Here is a 22,257-nt window from a genome sequence, read left to right on the forward strand (position 1 = left end):
TGAAAATGTCAGTGAATTCCAAGGATGGCAAAATTGGTCTTGTTTAAGCGAAAGAAGCGTAATTCCTTAATCTTAAAGTGTTAAGCATTTATCAGAAGCAAAGTTGAACACTGCAGTTTTAGAAGAACATATTTTGGCTATAAAGATGATGTAATGATATGATTGGATCACCTGATAGCTTCATATTTAAAAAAAAATGAATTATGGCTACAAAAAATATGCTTTTGTAAGGATGACTATGGAGCATACTACAGCATATAAAGATAAAGGTCTTATAATTAAGGCTAGCAAGTATATCAAGAGTAGTGATGAGCTGGACCTACGCTAATATTGTACAAGAATAGTTGCATGCTGTCAATGAAATATAGTAAACCGATTTTTTTCTTCATTATTAAGACTGCTGCATTATAATGATCAATCATTAAGAATATGCAATAAGCAAAAAGCAATATGAAAAATTTATGCAAATGCAACTGGATATTGTCTTTAGAAGCAGACGGTATGCAGTCATATTAATATGGGTTGTCATTGTTGTCACAGGTTTGCAGAGAGAAAGACACAGCTTATTTTAGACTCGGACTCAGAAAATCAGTTTACATCGAATCATATAAAAGTGTTCAACAGAACATATATTTACAACACAATGGAAAGGAGTATCAAACAGCCGCTACAATTTTAACACAATCTATTGCTACAAATACTTTGCTTGTTGTTTATATTTTACTTAGTGTTTCCATAAATGATGATAGAGCTAAGTGCTACTCTTACTACAAGAGAACTCTAGCACAAAATAATGCACAGTTTCCTTTTCCCGGACAGTCTTTCTTCCAGATGAAGACTTGAGCATGAGGCCTCCACATGGTACCGAAGGTTGACAAAAAACACTTGCAGGTCATTCACATTTATTAAAGTCTCCAAAAGCCATATATAAAATAGCAAATATCTAAACCTTAAACTACAGTTCTCAGTGATATATCAACACTGCCTAGATCCATAATCAGGGTCGTAACCTCAACACAATTCTTGATAACAAAAGATCTACAAATAGCACTATTCGTAATACAACCTCTGTGGTGAGCATCCTCGAATCAGGAGCTGATTCTTCAGAGTCTACTTAACCTAATTCCCCATTTCCTTCCTTTCACTTAACTAAGTTTTCACAGATGCAACAGCATCCAAGTGAGTGGTCTTACATAGTTGTGGAATAATAATTATCACTTCGTTTCGTCAGCGATAACTTTGCTCTTTGACCAAAGACAGATATTACGTAACCAATGATTGGATACTTATTTAATTTTCAATGAGAGTTCAATTTTTAAGCAAAAAGTATTCTTCCTATTTGTGGATCTTGCCCCACCAATATCATGTTTGGGTTAGGGCCCTGCTGATTGTTCCACTTGAAGAAATAAGGGAGAGATGGCGTGCAAGAAATAACTGAGCAACTCAAGCAAGCTGCAGTCCAAAACATTCCTGTGTTTCTTGAGGGACAGAATGTATGTGTATGTGAGATTTACCTAGCGAAAATGAGGCTACGCAAGTGACTGAGCATACTATCTCAATGAACCAATGAGCGATGAAACGGTCCGTGATACAAAAGTCCTTCATGGCACCTTCACAAAACACAAGAATGTTGTCGGCTGTGTAAACCATCAACTTTTGGTGCATTTCAACACTACGGGGCTATTGCAATGACATCCAGTCTTTCGAGAGTTGGAGAAGTCCTCGGGGTGATGCGCTAAATAAATAAATAATAAAAAAAAGAATCCTACAAACTTCTCGTTTGCCTTTTTTATACAAGAGGAAATCCTTGAGTTTTCTAGTTTCTCATATACACATCAGCAATGTTTCACATATAGGAAGATGTTGCAAAGAACATCAGATCCTCACAACTAAAAAGCAACATCCGTATTCTGTCTAACATTGAACACACTGATTTACTACTACACATTATCACACTAAGTCAAACCTTTGGCCACAGTTCATTACTGTCCATGACTCCCGTACACTTAACAGTTGTGCCACAATGCTTAAGGAACTAACACTGAACACTTGCCTTATCTCTTATCAAAATTGGTGACAGAAACAAGAGCATTATCCTTATACCAATATAGCAGTAGAGGATGATAAAGTTCCCAAAAGAGAGAGAGGGATAGAGAGAGAGAGAGATGGGGGACAAATAAGAAGGAGGAGGAGGAGAAAGCAAGAAAGAAGAGACGTAGTACAGACTTAAAACGGGTTTCTAGCATAGCTCTACTTCTATGGGGAAGGGAAGTTCCTGTCATCCCTTTAAAAACGTGACAATGACTGCAGTTGACAATTGCAACAAAATCGAACCTACTTCCAAAAGTCACTGATACACTGAAAACAAACCATTGTCCTTTTATAGAAGTTGTTACTTACCTTCAATTGTAAAATCAATAGCACGAGAGAAAGAATAAAAACTAGGGTTTAAAAACATGATCATCTTAATTAGGCTACAGCATGATACACTCAGGATGTAACAAAATGAAAACACTGATTATTCAAAAGTAAACAAAATGAATCACACCTTCAGTTATTAAGATTCATTAAATTCATCAACATATTTAAATGAGTAAAATAATCAACCCTAATTATATAAAGGAAGTTATGGATAATTTCCAATATAACAAGAAATATCTTTTACTGTATTTTACGCAAAACTGAGTGGCAAGCCACATTTCAAATTATTATCATTGTCACTATTGTAATCGTTAATCCTTATTACTAATTTAATTTCATATCACGACAGTTATGCTCTCCATTATCATTATTTATGATGATAATTACAATTTCAAAATGTGCCTCATCAGATCACACGATATGGTGACCGAATTTTGAGTTTTAACATTCAGCAGATAATTTTTTTTTTTTTACATCTAATAGGTCATTTTCTAATAGACATCAAACAACATGGAATTTCTACTTTCTTTAGGAAGTGCTTGGAACGATGAATTATTGTCACATTACTTACGTCTTATATGATACATAACTGAACCTAGCGTAAACTCCTCTTTTTGCAATTATCGGATGATTATTTTCTCTTTTCTACTCCTCAAAAACTTGTAGATTTCAGGTTTGTCTTGGTGCTTTATTTCCCTTCCTGAAGTCTTCACAGTACCATTTTTATTTATTGAATAATTCAGGTGAAATTCCCACCAAACATTGAGTTAAGAAAGACAGGGAGATGGGAATGAAAATATGGAAATAGTCCCTTTATCCCCCCTTGTTCATAGTCAAAACAAAGTTACGTTATCACCTTTGCTGAATTTGGTCTGGCAAGCAGCAAAATCTAGGAGTACTTATAATCCTTTTCAAAGCACACAAGAAAACTACAATGTCTGACAAATACACTGTACAGTGAAATAGTTCATCCTAATGCTGATGAGAAGTTAATGACTTAAAATAAAAACTGGAAAGGACAAGACCCAATACAAAACTGTACATAGTTATTTCATCATCAGTGGATGGTACACATCATAATTTGAAGAACAGCAAATTATGATTTTCCAAGTGGCAACATGGAAATTCTGGGACACTTAAGGCTACAGTTCTCCAAAACAATGCATGTGATTGCTACTGATGTGTGTGCATACAAAACAGGGCAAAGCTGTAGACATGTGTTGCCTTTTCAAAGTGCCAAGTGAATTAGTCTGAACCAACATTTTAATCAAATATTTAAACAAAAGCCCACGAAACGAAGGTTGAGGTTACAAAATGTAAATGTTTGTAAGAGGAAATATTAAACAAGATACAAATGAATAGGAACACTCGAGCTACAATAATGCCCATGCGACAGGATTAACACACATGATTGTGGCTTGACAGGATTCATTGATTCACAACCTACAAACATTACAGGATATTTTCCTTGGTGCTTCTGAGATGCTGAAAGTAGGAATTGGTTGGAATGAGTGATTGGGTAATTGTCAGTCCCCTTATCAGTTAGCTTTCCTTAAAAGACCACTACTAAATCATACACGGATAAAAAGTTCTTAATTGGGTTTTAGTTAAAGTTTTTAAGCCTATCGTCGTCAGATGTGTACAAAATTAGCCTACAGTACATCTTAAGGGGTTTTCTTTGAAAGAATTGTTTCATTATTGGATATTTAGTTGCTCTCTATTGTACAGTATTACTTGAATATTTTTGAGAATATATAAAAAAGTGAGATGATCTTGGTGAAGGGAAGACTGGATAAACTTGATGAGATGAGTCTCTCTCTCTCTCTCTCTCTCTCTCTCTCTCTCTCTCTCTCTCTCTCTCTCTCTCTCTCTCTCTCTCTCTCTCTCTCTCTCTCTCTCAAGCACACTGCATATTATAACTCAGATAATGAAATCCTAATAAAAATTCTCTGCTGAAGAGACATCAAAGAGACCCTGGCAAATCTTATATTTCCCTGAATACCTTAGAACAGAAATAATAGAACTTAACCATCTACTGTATTAGGAAGTTATGATCTCTCAGATGTACAAAATGCCCAACACAAATTGACAAAAATGTCATCTTTCGAATGAACACGCTTTTAAGATGACCAATACAACAATAAGATTCTTGTGCAGTACTTAGCAATGACATGAAACCTCAGCAGTTGATTATGTTCATCTTTTCCCTGTTTGAATTATACTACACAAAACACCTCACAAAATGGGTTCACCAATTCAGTCTCAAAGGACCCTGTCCTAAAGGGATAAGGGGTGTGTTGCTATCAAGTAACTTGGACAGGGAACTACAACACCGTAGTACTGTAATAGCTCTACACACACACAACAAATATACTGTACTTATCTTCTGAAAATTCTCTCTTATCTTTCGAAAGGGCAATTATATACATTTTCAGTAATGTTCAGAGATCTATAATTGCCCAATGATGTGGATCTCTCGAATCCATGATGAATGTGATTTCCTAATCGGTCTTCAGCACGTTAGCTTATGTAAAGAATATTAGTTATACCTTGTTGCCTAAAGTTTTAATTGAATTTTTTAAACCTCAAAAGACTTATGCAAAGTCACTTCAGCCTTCTCAGGGAGGCATAATACTTTCACTCGGGTGCCAGTAATAAATGCTTGGAACTTAGGAATTATACAAGATTGTGTATGACATGTAATTAAGGAAAACACAATCAAAGAAGCCATTAAAACTATGAATAACTAGTGGAGCTTTCAGTCTGCAAAGTGGTATAATTGGTCAAAGTAATTCAGTATTTCATAAAGCTGAAATGCTCATGTATTAAAGCGCTGCTATGAATTGGTGGGAAAAATACCCCAGAAAAATTCAAGACATTATGTTATGTACATGAAAAAAGAAGCAGTATTATAGTAGGGTCAGCATCCCACTGTACTTTCTGGTACATGGCAATGAAGCAGTTCAGTTTTTAAAAACCTAAAAATGCAACGTATTATTAAACATTAATAGCGAGTACTTTACAGAAACTGATTTCTATCAGATAATAAATACTGATGCCAAGTTGTCCACATAAACAGAAAGATAGCTTTTTGGTGACCTTACAATAAGTCGTTTGTCTTCTGTATGCTACAGTTTATGATAGGTTTCACTGCAAAAAGTTCTGCCTCGTTATAAAATAGTCATCATGCATGTATTTTCAAACAGATTAACCAGACTGTGTAGTTAAAATGTGTGATTCACATTAGACTGCAAAAAAGGAATGATGAATTGAGAACTGGCACTCACTTTCACAGTTAACTTTCCTGTTTTCTAGGTACTGTATCTTATGCATAGGAGCTCTCTTTGCCCAGTCATCTGTGCTTTAATTTTAATTTTTAGTGAAATAAGTTAACTATTGTAGCAGATTTTGTCTGAAGAACAACAGAAATCTTAGTGCTCTTTGTTCCTTACTTCTTGAGTTGCCATAGATAAGGCTGTATTAAAGTGCAAGGAGAATAGTATTAAGGTAGTAATGCATTGCATCTTCACTTGAAATTCTGAAGTTCCTATTACTGTTCATGATATGTTTTGGGAAGCTGTTCCAAAGTCCAATGATGTGAGGTATAAAGAACCTCTGGAACTGAGAAGTTCGACAGTGAGGCACATTTACTGCATATTGGCACTGCTGTTCAGTAAACCTGGTTGCTCTCAGCAGGTAAAGGGGATCAGGGATCAGTTGTGAATGTGAAAGATCTTTTTTGAAGTACAACTTATGAAAAAGTAACAAACAAGAGACCATCCACTGATGGTCCAAGCCATAACTGCTACTGTGTATTAGGAAAGAGAAACCTATTACCACGAATCACTGTATCTAAAAGAGATAAATCTCTGTTTACGACCCCAGATAACTTAAAACCATTCATAAAAAATCATTCTGAGAGAAGCAGACATCCATACCAGAGAACAGTATTCTAGCAAAGGAAGCACAAACAACTTAAAACAGGTTGTATTGATTTTATCACTGTTATAAATATTTGAGGCCTTAGCAACAATACCTAACTTTTGTGTGGCTTTTGCAGAAACTTTCAGCAGATGTTTCTCAAAAGTTAGATGTGAGGCAAAAGTTATACCTAGAATAGTTGAAGCTTCAGACTCATGCAGCAAAGTTCCATCCACCTGAAGGGGAGGATGGAGTGGGAAATCTGTACAAGATCTGCTAATCAATAGTGTTTTTGTTTTACTGGAGTTCAGCCTCATACCCCACCATTCTCTGATCTGGTCCATGTCCCTATTGAGGCTGAGGGCAGCTTCATTTCTTATAAGTGGAGACTTTACTACACCCACAAGTGTTGCATCATCGGCATGCTGAACAATCTTGTTTTCCATGCAAACAACCATATTACTTGTATACACAAAAAATAACAGTGGACCAAGAACACTACCGTGTGAAACACCAGACAAAATAGGTCTTGGTTCGCTAAAATCTTGTCCACAGCATCTCGCTGTTGCCTACATGTTAGGAAAACTTGAAGTAATCCTAAAACATATCCACCCACTCCAAGATTCTGAAGTTTATAAATGTCTTGTGATTTACTAAATCGAAAGCAGCACTAAAATTTATTTGAATTACTCTGCACTGAAAACCCCTATCAAGGTTCCCTTGCAAATGGCAAGTCAAGTCTAAAAGAGCATCACAGGTACCTAACTGCTTCCTATACTATGCATATTGACTCCCAGCTAACAATCCTTTAGATTCTACATACTTATATAGTGGCTTAAAAATAAGTTTTTCAGCAACTTTGGAGAGCACAGGGAGAATAGAAATTAGCCTGTAGTTACTGCAGTCAGCAGATATGCCACTCTTTGGAACAGGCACTGTATTACTTAGCTTGCGCTCATCCGGGAAGATTACATCGACATAAAAATCTACAGAGTATACTTATCTTGGGAGACAACACACTGGAAACTTTCTTAAAAAACAAAGGGAAGAAACCATCAGGATCTTCTCCACCCCAGCTATCAAGATTATCCAGAATTTTCTTAACATCCCTGGAGCGAAATGCAAATTTTGTAAGAATAGGTTCAGGATGACAAGTATTAGGGAGGGACATCCTCAGCTGATTGCTTGGCTTCAAAAGCTTGATGAAGCAGTTCAGCCTTTTCCCTGGGGCCAGTAACCAATCTACTTGTTATTGTAAAAACACCCAATTCTTTCAGCCCTAGGTTTTTATTTAACAATTTATTTTCAATTTTTTGTCTAATGTCAGTGGAGAATGTTTATGGATGAAGCTTAAAGCTTTCCTTGCACTTCCTTTTCAGTTTTTCAGGGACTGGGTAGCTTCTATAAAATTTGTTCTATGGTGAAGGGGGATACCACTTATTGTGTGCTTTGTGTAGCACTCAGTAGATGGTACTCGAGGTTGTTTGCAGCAGGATCTTGGTTTCCTTTCCCATTCCTCACATTCATAATTTGCCAGCAATTCATCCCTCATTATTTCTCCTTTCATCTCGTCAGTATCAGTTAGCCACCAGGGTAGATTTTCAAAAAGTGGCTGTAATGCCAAGTGGTAAATTAAATGACAGTGAATAAGAAAAGAAAGACAAAGTATTCCAAGTTGCTTCCCCTGACATACAGGCCACTTGACAAAAAAAAAAATTTATCCATGATTAAGATATAGACTTTAATACCCAAGAACACTGATGGTCCTCTTGAGTTTTTTAATCAAAACTATAGTACATATACTGGGTTTACAATAACTTACAAAGGTCTCACCAAGAACCATTGCAAGGATTCAAAGGGTCCAGTCTCTTCAGTAATTTTTGTTACCTCACTATTCCTTTCTGTCAACAGTTTTCTTTTAAATCTTTCAAAAGAAAGATGGTATTTGTTAGAAATTTTATAAAGTGATGGTATGAGGAGAGGCAGCCTTTAAACCCTTAAGCTCAATTTCCCTCACTCAACAGAGGAAAGAGAGACTTTATGCCAAAGCAAACCCAAAGTCTATACTTGATACTTTAGCACAGATGAGGTTTTTCACATTGGACTTTCTGCAAAATTTCGTTTAGTCATTTTGATTTTAATGAGAATATCTTTACAACCAATTTTAATATTAATAATGCCTCCAGAAGCCAGCTGTATTTAAAGATGAGCAGTTCCGTGCTGATCAGAAAATGGTGCAACTTAATATACTGTATGGCACGTGCTATTGGAAAAAGATGACTCCTTTTTTCTTATTTCTAAAATTGAGAATGAGTTCTGTTTTTCCCTTGAGAAAGACTTGGCAAGGCCTTTATGTTTATTTCTACAAATGTCCTCTATTCAAAATAGTGATATCAAGTTTGTGACCCTTCCAAATTCTGTACAGTACTGTGCTGAGTTAAGTTTTCCTTAAAAAAACGTAATGTTAAAAATACTTCTTTTTTCAGAACAGAATAATTGTTCCTCAAAAATTTGTGGCTTTGAATGCATGTATCCTTTGACATGGCCACTGGTCAGTCGCTAGTTGCCCTATATCACTTGTTCACATAATAAGTGATGGTGTGGTTAAACTCTGTTAATGGGTTTAATTGTTACATAAACATTAAAAAGGAAATTAATGTTATATTGAATCATGAAAAAGTTTGCACTTAATTGCATGACAAGAAACTGTCATAATTACAACCTGAGTTGGACAGTAGTTTTCAACTCCAACTAGATACAGTAGTATTAAAGTAAGATTATATTCTACCAGTATGATATTCTAAATGTTATAACACATTTAAGTCTGTTAAACATTCAACTGGCATCATGCAGGATAAAAACATGTGGTTCTACAAAGAGAGATGTATCAAGAGGAAAATTAGCATCACTTTGGGGCAAATTGGGAAAATATTTTCCTGGCAATGCTTAAACCCTGGAAACCAAATTGGGAAAATATATACCAATGCATAAACCCAGAAATTACAATCTACAGTAATCTCTGACAACTCAAAACACCAGTTAACACATGAACAAGCAAAGCATGTGCAAGTCTTGAACACAGAAAAGGAAAATTTTACTGTACTTATCAACAGGAGTGAGAACAAATTACACAGCTCTCTCAGTGGATTTGGAAATTAGAATTCATGTACAAATCTTAAAAATATAATCAGACGAGGCATTTATACCTTCATACAATATACTTTATGGAGTAACTAATTGAAAGTTGTGAATACTGGATGTAAAGATCTTACCAGTAAATGAAAATCAACACAATCCCTGCCTCATCCTGTTTTTCTTTTTTAACTGTAGCATGAGATGGTAAGTGAACATCGTAATATAATGATTTCCAAATCTGGTCTATTGGGAAAAAGTCATGTGTATGAATTGACTGAGTCTTCTGCATCTCATAAAAAGCTTAAGTTATTCCATTCTAAGAAAATCATTCATTATTTAAAAAATCAAATATATGAAACAACTAGTAATATAAATTATAACAACAGTTGAACTTTGTATGCAGTTGCACGTAAGATGACATTTCAGCTTTAAGAAATACAGTGCATTTTTCGGTAAACAACCTTCGCTTTCCAGGAACCTACAACAGACTAACCAGGTCTTCATGTAGAAAAACGGACGGGTGAAAATCAAAAGAAATCCCGTTTAAAAATAATATAAGGATGAAAAAATTATTATGGAACAACATCAAAACCAACATCATCCCACCAGATTAAAAATGGCCAATAATGTGAGTAGCTGAAAATGAAAAAGATAGTAAAGAAGTGGTGAGAATGAGAAGAAAACCAAGTCCAAGTAACCAAGACGAGGTAAATGGTGTACAGTTCAACAACAGCCACTCTCCTCTTAATGATAATTATTAGGACTGTCGTCATGTCTTTGTTTGCTGCACCCTAATAATCTGTCTTCCTTCTTCTTGCTTTCCTCAGGCATTGTATAGAAAAGGGCATGAGGTGGCACTTCATAAAGTGAGGACAGTTTGAATTTAATAAAATAAACATCCTAGAAATCTTCTCATCAATAGAAAGTACAATGAATGGAGCCTCTGTTAATATTATTAGATATTAACACGAACAAACAGAGATCAAGAATGTATAACAAGATGGAAAACTGCAGATAGTCACTTAAAATATGACAGTGTAGAGGAATGAAAGAGGAGAGCATTCCACAACTCAAGCTCGTGAAAGCATTTTAAGGCAGACACCCCAGACCAATGTGCTACAAACAATTATACAGTAGTACATGAAAAATATGAGGCTACTTGGCAAGATTGGTATGAAACATCCAAATATTTAAAATCTACAAAGTAAGGCAACAGCACAAGATTTTATGTAATCCTGAGAAAACTTCATACAAAAATTATTGCAATTCACTGAAAAATGCTGACCAATCTTACCAAAAACTGAAGCCATTATTGTTTTCAAGAAGGGATGGACAGGTTTGTAAAAAATTGCAGGAGTAGCCTCAATGGAATGGGTAAATAAAAATGTTCATTGGTAGGCAACAAAGACTTATACAAGTGAAAGCATGGCATTGAAAGAGAAAATGGAAGAGATTTTGGAAAACATTTGTTAAGATTCATGGCCAGAGTATGGTGGGAAGATCACTTAATGAATGAGGAATTGCTAGAGTAATGTGGTATCATGCAGCTGAATGACAGACTGATAGCTCAAAGCTTAGGTGGGCTGGATGTGTGATGAGAAAGGATGATGAAGTTTCTAAAATAGTAGACATGGGAGTAGCAAGACAAAGATAGAAAGGAAGGCTCAAGAAATCACAAAAAAGTGATATAGGTGAAGATCTGGAACTGATGGGAAGTCAGGCAGACAGTGCACATAACAGAGAAGAGTGGCGAGAACTCATTTCACATTTGATGGCATCAGAGGGAGAAGTTGAGGTAAAAATGTTTATCTTTATGTTTACTGAGCAACATGCAGAGGCAAAGGAAAGAGAAAGAAAAACAGGCAGATTAAGTTACCTTACTATACCTGAAAGGAAGGATAGTTCATCAGAACTTATACCATATACTAGTCAGGAAAATTTATTTTGTTGGAATAACTTGACACATTCTTCGTCTCACTATACCAACAAAATGTTTGCAGTCACATGCATACTGAAGCTCAAAAATATGGAAATTTACAAAATTACTGAAAAAGGGAGCTCTTAGAAATTTCACAAGAATATAGAAGAAAAATTAGTACAGTAATAGATTTAGACTACAGGAGAATTTCAGTCTTATGTAAATTAAAAATATGAGGATAAACTTAAAAATGAGCCAAATGATATAGAACAGTAGACTTCATTGTTTAAAATGATTATAATAGAAGAGATGAAAATCTCATAGACTTTAAGTACTTTATCTTCAAAGAATGCATGCATCAGCAACATCTGTGAATACATAAAAAAGGTGTAGGGCATAGGGCATCTAATTTTGATCAAATAAATCACCACCAAATAAAAAGAGTAGAAGTAATATTGGCAAAAGGACATTTCTCTCTAAGTTTCCCAGCTAAAGATCCCAAACAGTCTATAAGAGAGTCATACGACTGAATATATTGTAAAATCATTTTTCTTCATGGTGTACAAATTAATGTTTTTCGCTGACAGTTCTGAGCACAATTGGAAATTAAATCTGAAGACAAAATCTTCCAGCTACTACAAGTCATTGCACAACTAAATAAAAATAAAATGAGCACGGCAGTTCCTTTAATTCTGTTGAGACAGCTCTTGAAGTAGTTATGGTGATTTTGCATAAAAATCTATTTCATTTTTTTGTATTCCATTACCTACTTCAGTGTAGTACAGTACCCAGTTAATCATTCTCTGGAAATGAAAACTGACAAAATTCTTAATGAGTAAAAAAAAATTTTTTTCTGCTAAGACACAAATTAGGATACTCTCGAAAAAAGTACTTTTAAATATCAAAGCACAGACTCCAAAGGACGGAAAGTAGAACAATTACCAGAAATGTTTCCAACTAAGGATATGGGGAGGAAGCCTACTAATATAAAACTAGGACTATGTAAATATAACTGAAAACCTCAGTGTAGAGTAAATAATATAAAATGTGGGTTTTTCTTTTAGAGAAACTAAGATTCTACTTGATATTAAACTCGTATCTAAAGTATTAACGAAAGAACAAAGGTACATGTTATTTTAATTTAAGTTAAATCAATGGGATAAGGGCACTAAACCAAGTGTTGCGTGGCAAGGCCTCACAACTGCTTGATTAGGCTAAAATTCTAATGGTGGGCAATGATGTAAAATGATAATTTATCCACAACATCTCATTTGCTTTGTATTGAGGACTTCGTTACCATCATCATATAAGTTTTGCCCATTGTATTTCTTTTGAGGGCAGCCAGTGCCAGTGTTGTCTGTGTGAAGAATAACAACACTGTAAAGCCACAACAACAAATCTATACATGATGTACGTTAAAAGTGTTCTTAAAGGATAAGCACAGTGTACCTAGAATGCAGTGCACTTAAGGAATACGTGTCCATAGTTGGACAAATTTCCTTTTATATACTTGCATTTACGTAGCTATCTGTTGTCTGCTAAAAATATGCATACTAACACCACCAGAACAGCATGATGAAATGGGATGAATTTACAAAAATAAATAAGAGTAGTAACAAAAAATATGAAACTTTCATTTTTTTTTTAATCTCTTAAGTAAAATACAGTAGTATGGCTGCCCTTGAAATCTACTAGATAAGTATTTTAAAATGTTATTTTACACTTAATAATATGATGTATCAATTAAATTTTTGTATGATCTTAGCAGCATAAGTTTCCTTTTCTATCTCGGATTCAGTCATGTAATGAAAATACAGTACAACATACAGTAAATGGTCTCAACATCTGAAAAAGTATTAGAATTTATAATTTAAAAAAACAATTGTCTTTTTGACATTCCTACTTCTTCTAACATTATCTGATTGTCATTTAAAGTATATTTTAATTTTGTGATTGTCTCCTCCCTGCTCTGATTTCACATCGCTTTTTGTCTCCTCCCTTCTCTGATTCCACATCTCTTTTTGATGGGTTTAATAAAAGGCAAGCCTATTTAAGAAGTCATCCTGGATAAATATTCCATGTTGTCTAAATATAAGACAACTTACTGTCAGTGATAAATTATGGCTTCGATTATAGCAAGCCAGCTAGCCATCTCCCTCTACGATAGAAATCACATATCTCACCAGCAACTAAATGACTATGCAGCTGACAGCATAAAATTTATATATGCATATATTTTTCTTAATTTTTTAATGTGTACAGAATTTTTGAGTCTCTTATGGATGGCAGTGAGTAGGGAAAATACTGTACAGTAATATGCCGAGTTCTGTCTCACAGAAACATTCCTCTCTCAAGATGAAAAACCATAGAAAAACACCTACTGTTCACCCAGCCACATACAGCAGTGCATCATCCTACTGAATCTAACCTTTCTTTGAAGGCAACAAGAGCAAACGTTCCAAGACGTTGTGAAAAAGACATTGAAATTTAGCAGTATTTTCATACACCTAATATTGAGACAGAGACTTGCCCTTTTACCTACCATGGATTCATGTTATTTCTCAGCAGACACATTTTTGTGATTGTCTAAAACCCAGTGAAAGCTAGAAGATCTGCTCATATCACTTTTTTTTATTACATTCCATTTCCTTGTATAGATTCCTGGAATGAACACTTGTAAAAGTGATGTGCTTACCCTTTAAGAATGTTTGGGAGGGTAATGGAAGCCATAAAAACATTTGCAACTATCTCTTTTTATGGTACTAAAGTTAAATCAGGAACTATTTGAGGAAACATGCAGATTCAAGTTGGAATAATGTGCTGTAATGCAATCATGAAACCTATAGCTGGCTGACGAAGCTGGATAATGTATGGTCAACTACAATAAACTCAGGGAAATAAATTCAAATGGCCAGTCAGTGCAGTGTGGTAGCTCGCAGACGCTTCCAGAAAGGTACAAAAGGAAGAATAAAAATGGGCTAAGGACTTGGAGATTTCCATGCTAAAAGAAAGAACCTTCAAAACATGTTGCTTAGTGCATCCATCTGACAAGAAATAATAAATTCTTCCTTGGTATTGACAGCTAAAAGCAGCAAGGGCTAGCGAAATCAAGGATAAAAATAATAAATAAGAACAAAAGACTCCATGATTATCAAAATGTATTAAAAACTACAACAAATACAATAAAAACTGAAAATGTACATCTAAATTATAAAAGACAATAAAGCAAAAGAACTAAATATAAATGGTTTAAACACGGTTATACAATCTACCACAGAGTGAAAATTATGAACCAGAATGGCATTTTACAGTCATACCAATTAGGAGAATATCATACTCTCATCTCTGAAGGGGATTAATGAATACGTAAATGGGGAAATTTTCTAAAACTAACTGACTGAGCAACAGACATCATGACAAGTGGCACTGTAAAATACAGTAGATGTCAAACAACTGGCACTGTTGAATAGCTGCTACTAAAACTGTAAGAATGTTTACATACTCATGAAAATATAAATGATAAAGAAATTTAAAAATTTGTAGCTCTCATAATGAATCAAAAATTGAAGTTCGTGAAATGACACTACAAAATCATTGCTACTGCCAAGTGGTTGTTCATGACCGAGAACAGTCTTTACAGTTGGACCCCAAAAGAGACATATGTATTACTGGTTGCAATAATGTTCCTTGCCTGCTGGATCTTTTGTGATGGTTCTATCTCAATCAACCCTTGATCCATTCAAGAATTCACTTCTCCCAGTTTCCCTGTTCCTGGCATTTTTTACTGGCACCAAAGAAATAATTCCTAAACGTGGTAAAATTTCAGCTACAAAAGGTTCTCCTCACAAAATCTGGTTTCTTTTTTCTAAGCTTCAATTGTTTTACTCTATCTCCTTCAAAGCCACCTAAATATAAAACTAAAAGTAACTATAATACTTTGAACCTCATCATCAAGTTCATACTCCAAACACAGCATTTACAATATACTTGAGCACAATGTTCTAATTCTTTACTGTTAAAAGTACTTCTTCCAAAATAGTGATCCTACAGTTTGCAGAATTTGCTGGCATTCTAAAGGGTAATCTTTCAACGAAGCTCTGAATTGGACAGTGTTGTACTACTGATGAGGTGTCAGCATATTCAAAAACTACAGTTTCTGCAACCTCAATGGCAACTGTCTTGTCTTCACACACATAATAAACAGGACAAATTGACTTCAAACACTCAAGGTGACGGCTACATTACATCCTTAGAAAAGTACAAAGCCTCACTGTTCTTCACAAGATGAAATCAACATCATATAAGTTGTGTTTATAACACTAACTGTTATATGAAATGGAATTCCAAACCTCCTTAAATCTTCAAAATAATGAAAATATGGTTCAGCACATGAATCATGATACCAAGTGAAAGATGTTCTATAAAAATGGTCAATACGTGGCGTAAGCAATTACTTAAGAATACCTCTAGAATGATTTATGAATGGTATATAAAATTTATGACTGAATAATAATGAACTTTAAAAAGGTTTGGATCCAGTACACATACACAGAATGGTTCACATGACTGTACTCTATTTGCACATTCTAGCCCTACACACAAGAAACTGGTCCAGGCAGTATCACATGTCTGTGGTGGGAAACGATTCCTGGCATCAAAACCATGCAAAAGTAAAGCACATAAAAGATATATCAACAATTCTAAGAAGGAGCTTCTTCTAAGTCTCCCAGCAAGCCACAGATAAAAAAGGAAAAAATAGCAGGTATATAAAACCAAAATCCAATTTTTCTCTATGGTTCACCTGTAATATTGAACTGATGAGGTAAAAAAATAACCTTACAGGATAAAAATAGAAGACTTCTTTTCCGTGACGAAAGACAATTTGGCTTTAGCAGAAACAGCTTACATGCATGAACTGAAAAAGTAACTGCCCTCTTAGGAACATTGGTCACATATGAAAAATGCTTCATTCAGTACTTTACCAATGAAAATTAATGATAAACAAATTTAATTAGGCATTTAAAAATGGTATATTGATATATTTCAAATGTTATCAAGCAGTAAACACTTATTAAAAAGTGTACTGTATTTAAATTCTCCAAGTTACCATACTCCAAGAATTTTAGCAACCACTCAAAGATATGTAAAATAAATTTCATGTATTGCAGATTCAAATCATTCCCTTCATCCTGAAGTGACAGGCTCTAGCAAGGGAACAGGTTGCAATTCATACAAATGCATGTCCTTATTAAAACAAGTACTGTGGTACAGTACCTTGGTGACACATACACATGGTTATGTTGAAGGATAATGTAGTGATTCCTTGAAAGCAGACATTGTCTTTCTTTGAAGAAGCCCCCATCCACTTGCAAATAGAATGCTTGTGCTGATTACTTGTATCAGTAACAATTTCTAGTCTTTTACATAATCACATTAATAAAAGGTGTCCACTCAGAAATCCAGTACTGTAACTATATGTCAGTGAGTTCTTTCAACAAAAAGAAAAATATGATTATAAGCATCCCAAACGATAATGAGTTTCCTGTGTATTGTGCAATCAAAATAATTTGTCAAATTACCATACCAAGATATGTATAAAAAACCTGCACATTTTGTTCACCTCATTTAGCGTGAAACACCTTATGTGACTAACTTATAAACATCAGATTCCATGGCCTGGCACATTTGGCAGGAATCACAAGAAGAAGAAACTATTGTTGGAGTTCACAGGTAATTATGTGACAAAGCGAAGCAAAATATTTCCATATGATAAACAACAGCCAACTGGAGCTATTATTTATTCAAATGTGTCAGCTAGATATTTGTGTCAGTTCTGTTTTTGTCACATACTTGCCCAGAACTTCAAAATCCTTAACATTCTAGTACAGTTCAAGAATAAATATTCAGCTCGACCTGAAATAACTCACGTCGAGCAACAATAAAAAAAATCCAAAAGTTGAACATCAATATAGGCCAACCACTGAAAGACACCAAACAAGGTGGTAAATGTATCATTTACCTCTTTGTGTTAATATGTCTGAATATAAAAATCTAAAAATTAAGGTAATCATATAAAATTACTTTTATGTGGCATACAGTGATATGAAGAACAAGGTTCCTGCAAAATGATAGCACTGGTTTGAAATGTTCTAACAAAATTGAGCTTGAACACATATCAATTCATTATACAATTAACCATTAATAAGCTAAAAGATACTTTAACAGCTCTGAGTCAAAGAAAGAGAATTGGAGATTCCTTCATGACAAAAGTGTGACACCAAGCTGTGAAAGAGATTTTAGCCTACAACTGGCAAGGAGCTCACAGCTGCAGTCACTCTACAGAAATGAAAAAAGTCTTTGGAATCATATAAAACAGATCCAGGAATTGCATGACACAGCAGAGAAGCAGACTTCGCTTCTGTCGCAGCCAGAGCCTGCCTCTTGCCTGTCAGTTCTTTGACCCTGTAGACGTCCATTTTCTGGCCCGGCTCAGAGAAGCACGTAACCCGTTTATGGTTTCCCACGTCCTTCTGCTTCTATAAAATTGACATCGTCTCAACAAACGATCAACAAACAAAGCATAAGCTAAATTATATATAACACTAAAAAAATATGCTTCTAGTAAAATAAAGAAAAATGCATTCACATTTTTGGGCATTTGATGCAATCAACAAATAAAAAAAAACTATGACAAAAGAAAATATGGAATAAACAAATCTTTTTTTTACAAACAACACAAGCTAATTAAAACTTTATTACTCTTCCAACATAAAAGAATTGTAATTTCCAAACAAAGGAAAATCTAAATAAAAAAATTTCAATGGGGTTATTGGCCAATATAGCTGGTGCAGTGATACAAGATGCAGCCTTGTTGCTCATGCAATACATGGATGACCAACAGAAACAAAACATTCATCTTGAAAAATGTCACACTGCAAGATCAGCGCATTCCTTTTCAGTTGCGCCTGCTTGCAAGCCTTTTATGCTTAAGAAGGACTGGGGTGTTGCAACAAGCCAGACAGCTGACAATATGATATCTTGTATCACACCCAGAATCAATGATAACATCACATACAAGGGTGCTTAAGACTACTACTGTATAGAAGCAACCATAGGATGGAATAAAGAATGAAACACTTAATTACATTGTGCGATAGTTTTGTTTCTCTGCATTCCTGCGACTCTTGGATGTGAAGCAAAGACAACCTGCAGTGTTACGGGACCTCTTAAGAGGCTTAACAGGATTTTCTTCTCTTTGGCGTTCTGTTAAGCAGCGTTCATAGTAGTCATAGTCTTTCAGGTACCTAAAGGAAATCATTACTGTCAAAGTTATCAAAATCAATCATTAAAAATGCACTTCTTACATAAATACTAGAGAGCAATCAATTCTAATTAGTACTAGCCTAAAATCTAGAAATAAATAGCATACATTCATGATATTGAAGGCCCAGATATATCAATTCCCCTCACAAGAAAGCACAGCACTATGTATGTTTGGGTCAAGTACTAGGTCCACTTCATCTTACAGCTTCAATCCTTTGTATGCTTTGTTTAGTCTAACATCTGCACTTTTGAGCTCCAGACTTTTCCCTTTTTACATCTTTTACCATATAAATGTTTGTTGATGTTTTGCAGTGTTACAGCAAAGTTTGGCTGTAGTATTTTTAGCTTTTCTTCTCCACCTCTGTAACTCAGGTGGTTATTTGGTTAAACACGATTGTGACTGGTGGGACAATGGTAACTGAATGTTATACAAGTACAGCCTTTCCTTTTACTGTAAGAAGAGAAACCACACTGTGTGTTTCAATTCTGATGCTCAAAGGACGTATAATACAATGTTATACAATATTTACTTTTAACATTTCAGCCAAGTTTTTAGTATTATGGCTAGTGAGTAGTGTCTCTCTCTCTCTCTCTCTCTCTCTCTCTCTCTCTCTCTCTCTCTCTCTCTCTCTCTCTCTCTCTCTCTCTCTCTCTCTCTCTCTCTGGAAATCCAGTTTGTTGATGGAGGCTTGTGTGACTAACTATCAATGTCACTGAAAGATATGATAAACCTTGACCACAGTTGCAGATAAAAAAATCGCCACATCCATGGCATGGGAACTGGTAATGCTTGCAACACTCAAACAAAAGAGCACGGATTATCAACAAGAGTACATGAAGATTTTACTTGAGTGCCAATTAGTAAGCATTATCATTGTTTACAAGCTGGAACATGTCTCTTGAACTCCAGTCATAAGCTTATCAACCTCATCCTGAGGAGCTGTACATTTTCTGCTCAAGTAGGCCTAACAGGTGGGCTCTTGGCCCTGTGAGAAACCTTTTTGTGTCAAGAAAGGCACTAAGTTTGCCATCTCCTTATGTTTGTCTTCAAAGGCCATAGATGATATGGTTGAGTGATGAACCAGAGTGTATCTGTTAAAAGTAAAATTTTTTCTTCAGAAAGAGTTTGCCATCCCTTTGTGTTTGTCTTTATAGGAGGAACCAGTGCTCCCTGAGAACACCATATGTAACAATTCTATTCAAGATATTTCTAGCCCAAAATTTCCCTAATTCTTAGTACAGTACCGTATAAAAAATTTTCCTAGCACTCACTATTCCTCTTTTATATTGTAATGGCAAACTTTTGCTCCTATTTTACATGTAGGCAAACTTTTTATAATATTGGTGAGCCAATAATGTTCTTAGGTCTGTAGAACAGTTCCCTTCATTACACTGTTCTAACTCACTAAATAGTGGTGAGCCAATAATGTTTTTGGTTCTGTATTAATTACTGGCATTTTCTTACTGTGGGAAAGAGTAAACATAATGATTCTGACAGGTGGAAAAGTATTAAAGACTGTGCATTGTTGCCTGAGGCTACCAAAGTGGTGGAGCAGGGCAACAAAAACTCACTAGTCAGAGTCAGGTTACAATAACAAAAGTTATTGATTGTCATAATGACTTCACTAAATTTACAAACTGCATAAAAAGAAAAGAAAAATGATGAAAGAATAATCTCTACATGAGTTGAAGGAAATTTGTTTAAATAACAAATTGCAAGAATCATAAGAGTATCTGTGTCTAGGAATACACATCTTGTTGTCAGTGAGATAGAGATATGAAAAAAAGTGAGGCTTTTACCTCCTTGTAATCCATGGATCCATGGGGACATGTGTGGTAATGCTAGCAAGCCAGTGTGTAGGATTTGTCTGGACCCTGTACAGTACATGAGCTAATGTAAAAGAAGGGTTTGTTGTGAAACAAAAGAGCTAACTAACAAGCACATGGATCAGAGTGATAACTAATGTTCATTAATCACTACAACTTAACTATTGGACTTTCAAAAATTAGAATTTCTAATACATCATTGTTAATTTCAATCTGGCCTGGGTTAAAGAAGGACCTACTGTATTATTAAAGAAGCATGTCTCATAAGCCCTCCAGATATAAATGTACCAAAGGTGATGTGCACTGTAATTGTGGTTTCCTAGCAAACCTTAATTCTCCCACTGAAATAGTAAAATACTGACACTAAACCATCATCAGAAAAAGATCCTGGACAAGAGGGAAACTGGTTAGGAAAGGGTAACTAAATTTCCCATTACATATAGCCTACAGCAAAAGTTTAGGTGCATGACAGAAATTACTTGGTTTGCAAGAAAAGAAATGTATGTTAAATACCTCAATCCTTTTACTCTCTCAGGCTGTTACACTTAGGAGAGGCATTACCATCTGATTTGAAAATTATTTCTAAAGCCTAGAGATTTACAAATACTACTCTAGTTGCAATAATTTAAAGCGTGACATTACCTTGAACCAATTTATGTGCAATGTTTTGAAATAAATCATATAAGAACAAAGCAATAATGATAAAACATGTAAAATACATTAATATGTGAATAGAGAAGAAAAGATGTTAACATGTAGACAAATACCTTGGGGATCTAGATCATATAACCAAACCTTCTGGCATCTAAACCCAGTAAAACATCCACAAAATGTTAGTACAGTAGTTTCTTCAATAACAGTATATGGACATATTACAGTAATAAGTTACTAAAAAATATTGAAAGTCAGTATATTTTATACTATAAAAAGTTCCTAAATATTGAAGTTAAACCTCAATGTGAAAATACCTTTACCAAGAATACGAGAAGTACATCTTAACTATTACAAAAACTACGTAATATGTATCATTTTGGTACTACAAAATTTCATTAAAATGTACATATGATGGCATCAGAATTTCAGTTTCAGCTGTGAAGATCAATGATTATTTCATAGGAAATATTGTATGGTATATTTTATGATGATTCCTATATACTTTGTGTCTAGTGGCCTTGCCAACTTGTCTATGTATAAGATTGCACCATAAAAAAAATTTTTCTCTTAACTGTTGTATCTGAGCAAAGAAAATAAGGAGGCACTAATCTTACCATACTGGTGGCCATCTATGCCTGTTCAGATATGCTTGGTTTTCTGGATGTAAGGAGCGTAACTGCTTGGACATTTTATGGCACACATGGTTGTAATTTGTAGCCATACACGTTAAACACCACTCCACTAATTGGTCAGCATTGTGCATCTGGAAATTTGAGGAACACTCTAGTGTTTATGCATGGAAAAGACAATTTAGTTTTTTAATATCTAGAAAACAATAACATTACAAGACTTAGAAGCATACAAAGTACACTATACATAAAGGTGGTAGCGTAATTTAAACTTCAATAAATGCTTCTAGTTACTAGACTGCAATAAGATGGCCACTGATTTTTAAAAATTCAAAACATACTCACAAAGAAAGGAAGAAGTCAGACTATAACACATGGCTCTTTATACCTAGAACAGGTTGAATTTTAGTTTTCCTATTCTGACTTCCT

At 34.8% G+C, this 22,257-nt stretch overlaps 1 protein-coding gene and 1 long non-coding RNA gene across 13 annotated transcripts in view; one reads left to right on the top strand and one right to left on the bottom strand.

The window, feature by feature from the left end:
• Positions 1–22,257, top strand: part of LOC136836938 (uncharacterized) — a 235,111-nt gene that overhangs the window by 26,375 nt on the left and 186,479 nt on the right. The window lies entirely within an intron of this gene.
• RhoBTB (Rho-related BTB domain containing) overlaps positions 1–22,257 on the bottom strand; it is a 137,388-nt gene that overhangs the window by 2,100 nt on the left and 113,031 nt on the right. For 5 of the 12 annotated variants that reach the window (XM_067101447.1, XM_067101449.1, XM_067101443.1 and 2 more), the window contains exons 13-15: positions 21,814–21,962; positions 18,541–18,699; positions 14,537–17,931 (exon numbers count right to left, since the gene is read on the bottom strand). In XM_067101447.1, coding sequence (XP_066957548.1) covers positions 17,844–17,931; positions 18,541–18,699; positions 21,814–21,962 — 396 coding nt within the window. In that variant the 3' untranslated portion in view covers positions 14,537–17,843. Of the gene's footprint in view, positions 1–14,536; positions 17,932–18,540; positions 18,700–21,813; positions 21,963–22,257 lie in introns of those variants that run through there. The other 7 variants (XM_067101446.1, XM_067101452.1, XM_067101450.1 and 4 more) reach the window with 2 other exon arrangements.

Source organism: Macrobrachium rosenbergii, chromosome 57, assembly GCF_040412425.1.
Source record: "Macrobrachium rosenbergii isolate ZJJX-2024 chromosome 57, ASM4041242v1, whole genome shotgun sequence".
NCBI classification, from domain to species: Eukaryota; Metazoa; Arthropoda; class Malacostraca; order Decapoda; family Palaemonidae; genus Macrobrachium; species Macrobrachium rosenbergii.